General features: G+C 37.9%; 1 protein-coding gene across 1 annotated transcript in view; it reads right to left on the bottom strand.

Moving 5' to 3' along the window:
- Positions 1 to 15,712, bottom strand: part of lrp1bb (low density lipoprotein receptor-related protein 1Bb) — a 322,619-nt gene that overhangs the window by 105,885 nt on the left and 201,022 nt on the right. Inside the window, exons 41-44 of the mRNA XM_084723927.1 lie at positions 15,248 to 15,437; positions 11,442 to 11,646; positions 6,036 to 6,228; positions 825 to 950 (exon numbers count right to left, since the gene is read on the bottom strand). Of these exons, the coding sequence (XP_084580053.1) occupies positions 825 to 950; positions 6,036 to 6,228; positions 11,442 to 11,646; positions 15,248 to 15,437 (714 nt within the window). The remainder of the gene's footprint in view (positions 1 to 824; positions 951 to 6,035; positions 6,229 to 11,441; positions 11,647 to 15,247; positions 15,438 to 15,712) is intronic.

Below are 15,712 nucleotides of genomic sequence, written 5' to 3' on the forward strand. Positions count from 1 at the left end.
TATGAATATTGGTGGAATATTAATTTCCATTAGCCATGTAAACAGCTCAGAATTGATATTACCTTTTTCAGAATAAGGCCATAATAATAATATTTTGTGCATGTAAACAGTCACTTTTTGTTTTTTCAGTCATCAGCATAAAAACACCTTCACAGGATTTTATCTCCCTGTCTGATCTGCTCCTTGCAGCTTCACAACATCACGACATGAAGCTTCTTCTCGCTCCGGTAATGAGTGGAATCAGGGTGTGGGAGAAAGCCTGTCGTCCTCTACCTTGACATCCAGGCTACCATCCAGCTCTTCTGAGTCAGTTGCCATGTTTAGTCTGGCCAAACCTCCCTCGTTTGAACAGCTCCTCCTACCTTATGGTCTATCCTCACATCGCATTTCAAATTCAGCCAGCAATGTGTCAAATTAGGAAGCGAGACGCCACCGAAATGCTTTGGTCTTGTGACTTTAGGCAGGTAACTGTGACACCCCGTGTTTCCAACTTTGTTTTCTGCTGTCTGCATAAACTTTAAGTGGCACACCATTATAGATTTATTTTCAAGAGCAGTATTGACTGTGACTCCTGGAATCATTACAAACTCGCTGCTTAGTCAAAGAGGAAGAGACAGCAGCTGTTCATGCTTTCCTGGTTATGTGTGGTTATGTACAAAGGAATCAATTCAAAGATATCAAAGGCTTGTGTAAACAGCACAAATAAGATCTTAACCTCACTGTGGACAGATACTAGGGTACACTATACATATAAATGTAAAATATCTGATCGATAAAGAGTGCCGTTACATTCGATATCATTCATGAAGACCTTGATGACTTACACACACATCTGTTGTCGTCTAACAGCACACGTTCTCCACGGCAAGTGCAATTGACCCTCCCCTGTGGGGTCAGGAGGCAAAGGTCACCGCAGCCTCCGTTCATGTGTCGGCATGGGGACAGCTCACCTTTAATAGCAATCAAACAGAGCTGATTAGGCGGTCAGAAGCAGTCGAAGCACAAGTCTCACAGGCACGTTCGCTCTTTTAGATGCCATTAGTATGAACACATTCATGGATTCACCCTGTCGGGAAGCACTAGGACTTTTCTGCTGGGCACACTGAGAATCAGCCTCCCTCATCTACTGGATTATTTGTAAGTGATAAATACATTTTTAAAATCCCAGGGGAAGCTGGCACACAACGTGGATTCTCTGCTCACCTTAGAAAGGGTGATAAGACTAATGATTAATAAAGGGTTTATATATAGGTAAGAAAACTTAAGAAATCGTTATTAAGCTGTTATAACACATCAGATAAAAAGGACAACAGTGCCCTGTTTCTTGCCAAATAGTTAGCCAACACAATGTAAAATCGAAAAAGCTGAAAAAACCTCAAAATTTCAAAAGATTTTTCAGTTTTGAGCCCAACTCAAATTCTTAAGTTTTGAAAATCTTTTACCAACTACTGATGTTTTGTTGAAATAATTTCCTGTCCTCCCTTAGATTAACTTAAAGCTTTGAATTTGTGTTTTAGAACCTCAAAACACTGTGTTTAAAAGTATTGGATAAATTAATTTAAGTGAAAGTAAATTTCAATTAAAACAAATTTTTCAGGCACTAAATAAAAAGACTAATCAGATTTGCAGCTCACTGAATAATTTTTTTGTTTCTAAAACTCAAACATTCAACTTTACCTAAAGAAAGAAGTCAATTATCTTAAATAAAGATTAGAGGTTAGCAAAACTTTTTAACAGTAATTTCAAAACTAAGAGTTTGAGTTGAGCTCAACTTTACACGGCACTTGCCTGTATTGTTAAGCCTGTGATCTCATTAGATTTAGATCAAATCTCTAATAATAGAATAGTCAGAAGTGTTCTATATAGGGCACTTCTACTGTTGGTCTCCATTTCTGAATGGCCAAGTGATGAATGTGGGCTAATATTTTTGTCCAAAACGTGAAGTTTTACAGTGTACCATGCACACTGCATACAGGTTCCAGGATAAAGTAGAAGAAGAACATAAACAACATAGATGCACAGCGCTGGATGAATAAAGTTGCAGTTTAATATAAAAGATGCAGTTCATTAGGAGCTTTCAAAATAAAAGTCTGATAAAGGTTTAATTGTTAGTAAAATGCTACTGACTGTCTCTGCAAAAATTTTATTTTTTTGGTATTTTCATGTTGGCCTTGAGGGCCACATGAAACCTTTCAAATGAGCCTCATCACTTCCCTCCTAAACGGAAGTGTTGTACAGATGTCCTATACAGACCAACTGCACAGATGTCCTATAGGTTACTGCACAACCAATGTCCTGCAACAAGATATTGCTTTCTTAGCTTATTTTGTCTTCTCCATCAGCCGGTCTGCTTCATCAGACACTTGTTAATAATTTACTAGCTTTTAATCACTGTCTGCCTCTCTGAAAAGTTTCATTTAACTTATCTAATTAGCATATCATTTTGCCAGATTCATACACTAATGCTTTGGCAATATTGTTTACCTTGATATGTCCAGCATGCACCTTTTTATACCACAATAAGGCTCACTAGTAAGATTAATTAGTAGTAAACAGTAAACAAATGGATCTTGCCAAATACTGAGCCCACATCAGTGCATGAAAATTGGTTATTAATGATTTATAAAGTGTCAACAACCTAATTAATAACATTATTATAATCCATTTATAAATCATTTCTAAGGTGCAGACTTACTGGATGATTTTGAGATATAACGTCTAGATGTATCTCTGGTTGCTTTTTGATACTGAGGTCCTGATACTAAACCTGATCTTTACTTTTAATGGCTGAGCTGGCTGATATAGATTTTCTCCAGGTGAGATGGAAAGGTCTTGATGTGACATGCATGATACTGTTGGTTACTGCAGTTACTAACAGGAATAAGAGATATTTTTTTATTTATTGAGCATGGGGCAAATTCAAGTGTGAAATGCTGCACTTCCATTTGATTTTTATTTAAAGGATCACCAGTGTTCAACATAGGAATAAAAGGGCAGTTTTGCTGTTAAAGGAATGTACTAACACTGACTACTATCCTCATCGACAGGTAGCAAATGTTTTACAATGCTGCATGCTCTGTGTTTCTCGCCTGGGGTGCTATGTGAAGAAGCTTTGTGTAGCTCTGCAGGAATCATGTAATGTACGAAATTGCATGACCAAACTGCAGACATAACCTGTGAAAGAAAATGTGCTGTAAATGCAGTTCTATTCCTGAGAGAAAATGTAGAGAAGAAGCTCAGAACCAACACATGTAGAATCAAGTGCAAGTGTTCAGAAACCTGCATGTCCATTGGAGACCCTCTGTTATTACCTGCCCTGCAGCCATGTGTATTTTATTCATGAGAGCGGAGACCGTTCCTGTGTTGTGCAGCTCAGGTTATAGTCAGGATAGTCATGACAAGAAAAAAACAAAACACGTAATAAAAGGTTAACAGTGTAAAGACTAAAATGGATAAACTGATTATCAGACCCACCACTGTTGGTCACTGCACATTATGCTGCAGCTGTGCAGCTGTGCCCATGCAGGTCACGGGATGTGATTATTTTCCCATGACGAGATAAACTGGGGATAGCGTGGCTCTCGGCATCCGAGTCCGACCAGTGGGACATGTTTAAGCCCACTTCAATTTGTCCTACTTGGAAATTAAACTTTATACGACACTTTGGAGACTCCCTTTACAACATAGGCTACTTTTTTTATTAATTACCTCTGAAACTTAAGTTTCTAGCCCTTCTAAATAAGACCACCTTCATTTATCATTCCTGCTGTTTTTGTACATCAAATTGTGGAGCCTTTTAAAAATATTTTGCTTCTAATTAGAAAAACTTGTATGATATATTATCCACTAACTTTGGCTGACTTTGGCTGATATTTGACTTGTATTTTTCTTAAAGTGCGTGCATTTATTTATATATTTATTATGATTTCATTAAATTCACATGTAGTTTGCGTTGAAAATGTACTCTTTCTACTTAGGATTGTAGATCTAAGTACATAAGCAAGTCTAAGTATCTGAGTACCTCGTGATATTCCAGCGTGGTATGAAAAAGTTAAACCCATTCTGCTGTTGGAGAGATTATCACATGTGCTACGAGGCACTTTTAAGGAGTTTGTAAGGGGCTGATCCTAAATAGCAACATATCTGAAAGATCTCTGTTTTGTATTGCTTCAGTATTGAGGTTTGAAACAAGTAAAACTACTGACATTACTATCCATATCATATCAGACATACCAGCCATGTTATACTAGCTTGTCAGGAGCCAAATTATGCTCCAAGGCTAAATTTTGGTGAGGGATAAATTGGCTTGGCTCTTTTCCCTTGTCCTCTGACGTCAACATCTCTGAATGAAAATAAATTCTGTGAGCGCAGCACGAGCCTCTCCTTTACATACATGCTCACTTTATGCTAATCCAATGCAGTTCTGGCCAGAAACCATGCAGTTTTTTGCATGGAGTACAAATGTGTTGTTTTCACCTACTATGTTTCAATACCTCTGCATACTGAGGTCCCCAAACAACATTGGAATTGCATATATTGGATCTGACTGGAAAGCTGAGACTCTTGTGGATTCAATGAGCCCAACTGTATTCATGTGTGATGGTGTTAGTTACCATAGTAGCCATTTCATTATGGCGAGGCCATTTTTTGAAACATGACCTCACTGTTTAAAATGACCAATGATGACCTCTTGGATAATCACAGCCTCATGAAACTGGATGCCCGGGGCATTCAGAGGATGGCTTTCCTTTGTATATAGAAAATAAAATGGTCTCTGAGCGTTTTCCAGAACAGCAGTGCTCGTCATCCAGTCGCTGAAAAATTAAAATCTTACAGGAAACTCCAGAATCTCCACAGTATGATTTTTTCTGTGATGTTCCTCAAGCTCTTGGTGTCTAATGTGGCATATTGGAGGGATTTTTGTCCATTTTTATTGACTCTTATATTGAGCACACAATCTGCAATAAATGCTATTAAACAAATAACTACTCCAAAATCTTGACAGAGCGTGGGAATGGTCATCATACAGTTAAATTAGAATAGTCAAAGCCTCGATAAACTATAAACTTTCAAAATGTGAAAAATTCCATATGAAAATGTCTACTATGACAGAATGCTGTGCTTCTCAAATAAATCTTCAGATTCCCAGGTTTCAGATGATGTATACCACTTCTATATGTCGTGTACCATTCACCTGCTACGTCCCCCCAAAGATCCCCTGTCCCCTCATAAAAAACACAAATGGGTCCATGGTAGAGAGGCGGAGAGCAGAAGAGATTAACAATAAATCTGTTTGTTCAACTGTAGCTATGTAAAGATAATGTAAATATCTTTATCACAAATTATCAGAAACGAACTTTAAGAAATCCTTGTCTCAGATGTTTGTTTATGTTTATGTCTACAGCATTTTCAAAAACAGAATACCAGCTGATATGTTATCAGATTATTTTTAAAATTTTTATTTGCTTTTACTTTATTGTTTATGTAACAGGACCACAGCACAAATACCGTTGTTGCACCAGATAAGCTAAAAGCTAATTTCCACCCGTAATCCCTGGACAGAAGCCACTGGCGGCGCCGTTTGACGAAGTAAAAGATAAGAGTCAGTTGTGCTGAATCAAAACATCACACTTTGAAAAATGTTGATATTGGTATTGTCCTCCAATAGACAGAATCTGTCTGGCTTTATTACTTCCTAAAGTGACCAAATGTGAATAACAAATTGTACGGAGGACTTCAAAAACAAACTGAAACAAACAGGTGCATGCAAACCACAGGAGTGGCACAGAAGAGTGCAGTTTTCTCTGATATTCTCATTTTGCTACAGAAAAAAAGTGCACACAGCAACATATTTATTTTGGTCTGTTGTCCTAAACACACTAACATAATGAATATGCGCATGTATAAACTCCTGCCCATAAGCACACATGAACACCCAGGCACCTGCAAACACATAACACACAAATATTTGCCGACACAACACTGGATCCAGTGGTCATTAAAGTGAGCTCATCTCCAGGTGTTTAAATACTCACAGTTGTTTGTGTCTCTGGCCACGGCAATGATTCCCATTGGTTGGTGGGGTATATCTGCTCGAAGTACTTTGGTGTCGCCGCCTGTGTACTTGTTGGACCGCAGCACAGACCTGCGGGCCCAGTCCGACCAGTAGATGAAATCTGCGTAGATAGCGAGCCCATAGAAGTTTCCTGGTCCAGATTTCACTATGACCTAGAAATTTTAAAGCAAAGCACGTGTTAGGATTGAACTCCATCACGTTTTCAGATTTACGGCTTGTGCTTTCTCTGCTCCCAGCACATTTACAGTATATGCGTATAATTCTAGGTGATACAGGATTAACAAGGGGAATTCATACATTTCATACTGTCAATATTTGCGCTTCCACCTACAAACTAACTCTTCAAGGTCTGGCTGGAGAAAGAAAAGCATTGACAGATTATTGAGAGCAAGCCGAGGAACAAACGCGGCGAACGATGCTTCATCTCATTAATCAACACATCACCCCCGCCGCCCACATGACTGCTTAACCCAGATGTTGGGGGAGTAAATGACAGTGTCATTGGCAGGAAGGCAGGAATCCATCAGATGCCTCCTTGTGGGACTCTCCAGGCTGGTGTGTGGAGGGGGGGATCAGGGCCTCCAGCAGCTCTGTAGTCTCAGCCATTAAGTGGGACAGGCTTGTAAGCAGCATCACATTAGCCCTGTGCCATACCGGGATTAATAGGACAGGTGTTGATTAAAGGAGCCCAGCGTGTGGAAGCAACAACTGGCCATCAGGCGAGTGAGAGACAGAGACCGACAGAGAAAAAGAGGGAAAGATTGAGCGCCAGATGGGGTAGGATGGAACATATTGATAGGAAATTAGATCTGGGAGACATTAGGGTTTACAGCCTGCAACCCATTACTTATGTGCCAGACTCATGTTCAGGGTAAATGTGAACATGTTTCATGCATTCTCATCACAGGTAAAAAGATGTTCAGAATAGGTTCAAAAGTGTTGAAGACGTTCAACAGTGTTTCCCAAACTTTTTTTTTTCCCGGGGACACAGTTTAAAAATGACAAACCATCACAATCAGCCTTATCAATAAATTCAGGGAATGAAAAATGAAAAATGTCACTTTTGCAAATCCTGGTGAAATGTTCTAAATGTGAACGTTCAATCTAAACCTTCAAAAGGTTGGCAAAAAAAACTTTTACTTTTGAACCAATTCTGACATTTTATCTGAAACAATAAACGCATCATAATTACATTGTTTAACCTTCTTTTTAACTAAAAAAATGCTCACTGTGTTGTCGCCATTTTGACTTACTATTAAACAAATGATCAAAATGACAAATATGTGTTTTGTGATTTGCAGACCAAATATCAACCAATTTTCATCTTGATATCAACGTTGAAAACCCAGTTGGTGCTCACTGGGATGTGTAAAATAAGGTACCTAAGTTGCCATGTCGACAAACTCCAAACTGATTACCGTGGATTTACGTGATAATGTAAACATGCCCGTGGAGCACACTGCTGACACCGAACCCAAACGACTTCAACTATTCACCAGACAGATTTCAATTTATATCCCCGCTCTTTATGGCTTCTTATCCCCACGAAACATGCTGACATCTTCCCTCATCATGCACTCCGCTGCCCTTTGTGAAACGCTGCCTTCATTAAGAACGTGGGCCGCTGTCAAAATGGCACGGGGGAGTGAGTCATGCCACAGCTCCTGTTCCTCTCTTGTCGCCAACCACACTGTCAGCATGTAATGGCACTGCTGCAGTGAAGAGGGGTGGCACAGGCCCTCGAGGACCCTCCACTCCCATCTAAGTCTGCATCCATATGACTCAGTGCAAAATTGGTGTTCCCTAATATGATTTATTGCACCTGTGATAGGCCCTAACTCATTTTGTTTTTCTAAAATTTAATTTTGCAGCCTTCAGCAATTTTTGATGATTGAAACACATCACATCAGCGTAAAAAAAAACAAACAAAACAAAACAAAAAACAGTCAGAACATACTAAACTGACATGTAGCCTTCAAGGGACAGTTGATATTTATCCATCTAGATGGTTTTGGTTTGAGTTGGTGAGTTTTAGACAGTAGAAATATCGCATATCACAAAAAGAAAAAAAAAAAACATCTGAAAAACTAAACAGGAATGCATCTTTCCAGAAATTATGACCTGCTATGACCTTAAGATAATCCACAGACCTCGTTCTGAGCAGTTACTTTCTTTCTATTGAACTACATCTGCCAACTGTATCGAAGTGCAGATGGAGGCGTGCATCTACTCATAGATGAGAGGCTACAGCTCAGCTGAGGAGGCTGACGCCGGTGGCCGATGTTAACCTCCCACGCTGTCACGAGCACAAACCTCTCCTCCACGAGTAGATGCACGCCTCCTTCTGTGTGGTGATTAAGCTGCTGGGTGTAGTTTCGCAGAGAGAGATTATCTTGAGAATCTGGGTGAGGATTTTTGAAAAGAGACATTGCTAATGATTCATTTATCAGTGTCAACTACTAAATTAATTGATTGAGTCATTTTGTAAGAAAAAAAAAATCTCTGATTACAGCTTCATAAATATGAATATTTCCTGGTTTCTTTATTTCTCTACAACAAGAAAATGAATATCTTTGGGTTGTGGACAAAACAAGATATTTGAGGATGTCACCTTGGGTTTTGGGAAACACTGATTGGCACAAGTATTTTCTAACATTTTTTAGTCCAAACAACTCATTTATTTTTCCAGAGAATAATCAAGAGACAATGAAAATAATCATTGCAGCTCTACCAGTGGCAGTTCTAAATAGATTTTAGTGTGGAGTGAGGGTGGTGACAGTTTTTAGTTTAGTATATAAAGTAACAGCGCCCGAAACACAACATAAAATTCCATGACTTGTTTTTGTTTCAGTAGGATGATGATTCTTTTTTTTTTAATTGCTACTTGTTAAAACTTTCCTTAAAACAAATGCAATAAGTAACAGCAGAATTATTATTTTGACACTTTCATAAAACGTACATTAGATGACATTTAGACGAAAACATGTGTTGACAATGACCAGTATGGAATAAGTTTCCTTACATTCTGCTGATATGTCATGTTATTAATTTTGATATTTTTTCCAGTGACTAACTACCCAACATGTAGTCAGTTTATCCAAAGAAGACTTATTTGGAAACTTGCCCCAACATTCTTGTATTTGTGTTTCTCTACTGTCCTTGAATTGTCTCAGACACTGTATGTTTTTGTTTTTATATTCCCTCGGGCAGAAGGCCATCCTGAATTTTGAAAGCTGGGGAGGGAGGGCGTCCAAACCTGGTGGTTCCACCCTAAAAGCTCCGCAGAGCCCTATTGTTTTTCAAATGTATTTTTACGACACTTTGAGAACCACAAGCCGAGTGTCATCTAGTTCCATTACATTTGAGAGAAAGCTGGCCGATATCTCCAAAACTCTGCTGCTCACGCCAAAGCAAACAACAGGAGAGAGGAAATATATCTAGTTTTGATTTACGGGTGAACTGTCCCTTTAAGCTTCTATCGCCACATTAAGCCTCTTGTATGAAATGGATGGGTTGTCTTTAAGATTTTCACAACGGCAGTTTGGGTAAGTGCTGAAGCTGACAATCAGCTACCTCTGTTTAATTTACACATTTTAATTGGAATGGAGAATCTGCACCCAGAGCGGCCTCGCTGCAAAGCCTTCATTAGCAGGATTAGACTGCAGCGAGGGCTGCTGGGGACCCAAAGGTGAAGACTTCCTGAGCCTTGTGACCCGGCTCAGCAAACATATGGGTAACTAATTGAGATGGGCCAAGGTGCTGAGCTGCAGAGGTCATGTCAAGCAAAAACTGAAATCCATAGCAAAAAAAGACCATCTTGTACTGTAATCTTTTACACACTGGAATACAGAAGATATATATCCAGCTGGGATGTTATACATTATGCATGCAACTTTTTCATGGACAAAATAAGAACTCCCCTCACTGGGCTTCTTTGCTTTAACAGGGAATGACTTCTGTGATTAAGGAAACCATCTGTACCTTCAGAGATGAAATACCAGAGGTAGTTCAGATCAGCAGAATAGAGGACCATATTCTATGAATGGGAGATTAAATGGAAGACAGGAAAAAAAAAACATTTTAGGATAAAAAGGCAGATCAATTTGATGTTCTGTCCCTGAATTTGTGCCATGTTTCTCAGATGTTTTCAATTGAAACATCTCCATCTGTGAGAGACAAAGGTGGAAAATACATTTGAACTGGCGAGTCACAAGGTCTCTTTTCTTAAAAACATTATTTGATTCATGGGAAATTCAAAAATATGGAAATGTAATCAGTGTACATATATTATACAATGAAAATGGGAAAATTATTATTTTTTTTAACAGAGAAAAAAAAAATTCATTTGCTTGAAATTGGGCCACCACAATTAAAGGGACAGTACAATACAAAATCAAAAATATTCTATTCATCCATCCAGATTGTTTTGGTGTAAATTGTCACAAAACTCACACACAAATATATATTTTTATTTTGGGATGAAGTGAACCTTTAATATTATTTATTACATGGCTCTGTTGAATACTCGATTCTGATTGGTCAATTCAATTACAGCAGTCTAAGGTCTGTTATTTCTTTATAGAAGACCGTTGCTATCATTGTAAAATAAATATTTAGAGTTTTTTGTTATATAACCATGTAACGGCAGGATAATGTACAGTGAGCAGGTCATTATTGCAAAGTAAACCCCCTTCAGGATGATTCAAGACCACTCCGCTCATCCTGTCGGGATTTATTTTGCGATAATGATCTGTTCACTGTACATTATCCCTCACGTACGTGGTCTAAAAAATGCTGAATATTTACTTTGCAAAACAACGTATCCCTTTATTATAGAGGAATGAATCCCCTCCTACTTTTAAGCTGTTCCTGAATACGTCCCACTGGACAGACTGACTTCAAATCATAAATAATAATCGGACTGACTTTTCATGGAACTCTGGTCCAGTTTTAAAGAGGAGATCAGTAACGGACCCTGACATTATCTGGACTCTTTCAACCTAGATTTTTATGGTGTATAAGAGCTTTCAAATATACAATATACATTATGAACTATTAACTTACCACTAACTCTGCTTTTGTTCCTTTTTTTGGTTTCTCTCTGTTTTGTTTAGTGCAGCTCTAAGTATACCTTTTTTTCTTTTTTCTTTCTTTATTTGCTCTTTATCTTGCTTTTCTGTCTGTTTTGTTTACTTGGCTGTATGGGGGTGGAAGGAAGAGATGAGGGATGTGAGGGAAACTCACTGTACTCTGTTATACTTGTATGTTTACATATTGGTGCTGGTTTCTGCTACATTCGTCAGAAATAAAAAGACATTGAAAAAATACATTATTTACTTGGGGACGCAACTATTTTTATACTCACATATCTGCTGGAGCCATCGTAGTCACATCTCTCAATTTTGCCGAGGCTTCCATCTGAAAAGTAGAGCTTCTCTGCTTTGTGGTCAATAGTCAGTCCGTTGGGCGTCAGGATGTCAGAGCTGATGATAATCCTCATGCTCTTCCCCGCTAAGGTGGATCTCATGATGCTGGGTCTCTGCTCGTTCCAGTTGGTCCAAAACATCAGGCTAAAATGCGAGAGGAAAACCAAATCAAACATTTAATAATTACTGTGTGCAGACGTCACCAGAGGCTCCCTCCCTCTCCAAAAGACGCACTACTTCACCTGAGTGCTTCTACGAATTCACAACACCTCAGCAAGAACTACAAAACCAATATGTGTAGTCTGAAATTAAATCAGGGAGCAGGAATGATGGCTTTTTATAAGAGCTGCTATATAAACATGTCAACCAGGGAACTCTCTGCCATGCAGGCAAAACAAACACTAATGAACAGCAAAATGTTCCTGCTCTGAAAAAAAATTCCTTGAGGTTTCTGCAGTCGTGTCAGTCAGTCATCAACATAATCCCAGAGTTGCTGAGACCTGAGATAGAGGTCATTTATTCAAACCCGCCTCTGTGAGGACGTCTAATAACACAGAAACACAAATAAGAGCGACAGAGTACAGAAATATTTATAGAAGTGTGTTTCTGCAACTACAGGCTTTTTTAAGTCCCAGTAGGGAAATTTTGCATTTTTGTTAAAATCTGATATTTAATTCTTAATAAAACAAATACATAATAAACATCTTAACCTACAAAGTAATTACTAAATAATGTGATTTATTATCATTTATGAAAAATTTTATGGGTCCAAACATCACCTTTATTAATGTCCCACAAAAAGAGTTTTTTATTGACAATATCACATTGTTTCAAATGAAATTATTTCATAAAAATATTACTTCACACCAAACCATTTTTTGTTTGTTTACTGATTTAATTAATTAATTAATTTTAATTGAATTATTTTTGAATCTAAATACACCTGCCCCACACTTTTATGTCCAACTAAATTAATTTCTCTTTTTTTTTTTAAGTTATTTTTTGGGCATTTTTGCCTTTATTGACAGTGACAGCTGAAGGTATGACAGGAAAGGGGGGTGAAGAGACAGGGGATGACACGCAGCAAATGAGCCACAGGCGGGATTCGAACCGGCAGCCGCTGCCCTATCGACTGAGCTATAGGGGCTCCCCTAAATTAATTTCTTGACACTGAACGAATTCAATTGTAAAAGTTTTTTTCAGAGCTAAACAACTTTTTAAAAAATGTTGTAATATATTTTATTTCTTATTCTTTTTTATTTGTACTTATTTATATTGAAATTATGTTATGTTGTTTTATTTCATTCCTTTTATTTATTTATATCGACTGGACAACATCATGTGATGTCGTCTCTGCATTCTCCTCCCTCTATTTTCATTTATTCTTATTGTCATCTTTTTCTTGTTTTCCTCTCCTTACCTCTTTTACTGTTTTGTCTTACTTTTACTATTTTTGTGTCTTTTTTGTGTCTTGTGTCTGTTTTACTTCAGTTTTTTCTTACTTTTTATTTGCCTCCTGGGTATCCTGCTCTTTGGCTTTGTCTGACAAAGCACTTGTAAACTCAGTTTTTAAAGGTGCTATATGAATTAAGTTATTATTATTATTATTATTATTATTATTATTATTATTATTTTATTATTATTATTATTATTATTATTATTATTATTATTATTATTATTATTATTATTATTATTATTATTATATAACCATGAAAAAACAGATTTCAGATTGAAATATTAATAACTACATACAATTTTGGTTGCCTGTTCATATTAATTGAAGCATCTGATGGTTAAAATTAAAATTCATACATTCATTTTTACTCATTTTGGAAAAATGCCAAAATGTCAAAAATGCTCATAGTTGTAGAAACATCCAATGAAAGATTTTTTTATTGTCTGTGCATTTCTCAAAATGTACAGTGCACATTTTAAAGGAATAGTTCACCCAAAAATAAAAATTCAGTCATTATCTACTCACTGTCATGCCGATTGAGGGTCAGGTTTATTTTGTTAGTCCACAGAACACTGCTGGAGTTTCACAGGAAAACAGTGTTGCAGAATCTCCCACACAATAGAAATGTTTGTCTGGCATAATTCAAGTCTCTTAAAGTCCTGACATGCCGTTTGCACACCGTCACACCACACACCCAGTTCAGACAGTGTGCACGTTAACGTGACTGCAAGATAAGGATTTACAGTGAAGATTCAGGCAGAAATAACATTTTTTTGGTCGATTTGACATGTTGGGGCTTTAGGAGACTTGGATTACACCAGATGAGCAGTATGGAGGCATCTGGTGTTTTTATTCTGTTGTTTTTTTATGTTTGAAAATGGTCACCATTCACTTCCACTGTTTGGGAGATTCTGCAACAATAATTTCCTGTGAAACTCCAGCAGGGCTAAAAAAACTAAACCTGACCTTCAATCAGCATGAGGGTGAGGAGAAAAAAGATTAAATTTTCATTTTTGGGTGAACTATCCCTTTAAATCCACAGCAGCTGTGCAGATAAACCACAGAAAGAAAGAGCCGGATTCAAATTGTATATTGACCTTTTTCAGCCCCTGGGCTCTCACTTCATCCTGTGATGAAGTCATGGAAGTCCACTCTAGTGTGATAATAAGGATTACGGTCAGAACCAGGGACTGCAAATTAGCCACTTAAGTTTGAATTCTAATTATCAGACGGTGTTCCTGGAGTGGGATGGATGTGGTGCCAAATTGCCAACCCAGGATATAGTCTGAGGTCAAGAAATTAATTTAGTTAGCACAACAGGAGCTGCAAGACTCTCCGTCTTTCTGGAGTCCTTACTGTAACATTTTTATACTCATGAATATGCAAAGAGTTAAATCTGAAGTGAATGTGACAGGAAATACTGACGTGTTACTTTTGGAACAACAAAACAGGCACATAAATGAAACTGTTAAATCAGATATTCAAAAAGCTATCGGTGCAGCTCAGAGCAGATCAGAACACTCACACCTGAAGTGTAAAAATGCTCACCAGAACACAGTCTACCTCAGGATATGTCAGATTAGAGCTCCACACATTATAATGCAACAAAACCTTTGCACCAAATGAATCTGAGCTACAAACTCCCCAAGACAACTGTTGAAAAGCAATAATAACTGTGTCTTGTGGTAACACATAACATGAAACTTTCCATTCTATTAATGTCTCATTTTGTGGATTGTCTCATATTTCTAAAACCAGAAACATATTTGAATATTACACAAGACCTTAGAACAGCTGTTAAAATATTACATACTGTAAATGCATGCACATACATGGAGAGAATTGGGTACTTTGAAATTTAGTTTACTAATTTTTTTTATTAGATTGTTAATTAAAATAAGTGAAACATATTCACAATAAAATGACAGTGGACCTGTATTAGAGTTTTTGAGAGAGAAGGCTAAAAAGCGAGCGCGGCACGCACTTAAAAGCCTGAATTGATGTCCCCTGATCCAGAGGGAGACAATTCCATTTGTCTGCATTTTTGTTACAGTGAGCAGTAGACAATTGGTGGATTTGAGAGCCTACCTGGGACCTGTCTTGGCAGCATATCAGCATTAGAGTCCATGAATAGATTTATAGACAGAAGCACAGGAATGTTAAAATCGTTCCTGAAACTAATAGCAGGTCAGTGCATGCATTTTAGAAAAGCAGTAATGTGAACCAAAGCCCAAACACAGGACATTGTTGAATTGACTGAGTGTTCAGAGACTTAGAAGAGATACTGACTTTTGACACTCGTCCAGGGCCAGGACATGTGGGTGGTCTTCTTCTGAGAGAGTGACCACGGCCTGCCGGCTGAAGGCACCGGCTCGATTCTGGTCCAGAGTTTGTCTGGTGATGGTGGACGTAGTAGAGCTGGTCCAGTACAACGTGTCCCAGGCGCGGTGGTAGGCCAGGCCCTCCACTGAACCCACATCTGAAAGAACAAACAACACAAGACCTCTGCTCAAATTCCAACCAAATAAACTCATTCAGACATGAAAATGAAGCATGGTTTATGAAGACGCACACACAGATCTTAATGTTTGAAACACGTCCGTCTTATCAGTTTACATTCCAAGGTATGGCTGCAACACAGTGTATTACATCCTTTGTAAGTAAACACAGAAATGTATACATGAGAATTATTCTCAGTGCAGGATAAAAGACCAACTGAAACTTGATAGCAAATACAAAATAAGTAACGAGATT

This window comes from Lutjanus erythropterus, chromosome 8 (assembly GCF_056507025.1).
Source record: "Lutjanus erythropterus isolate fLutEry1 chromosome 8, fLutEry1.hap2, whole genome shotgun sequence".
Classification (NCBI taxonomy): Eukaryota; Metazoa; Chordata; class Actinopteri; order Lutjaniformes; family Lutjanidae; genus Lutjanus; species Lutjanus erythropterus.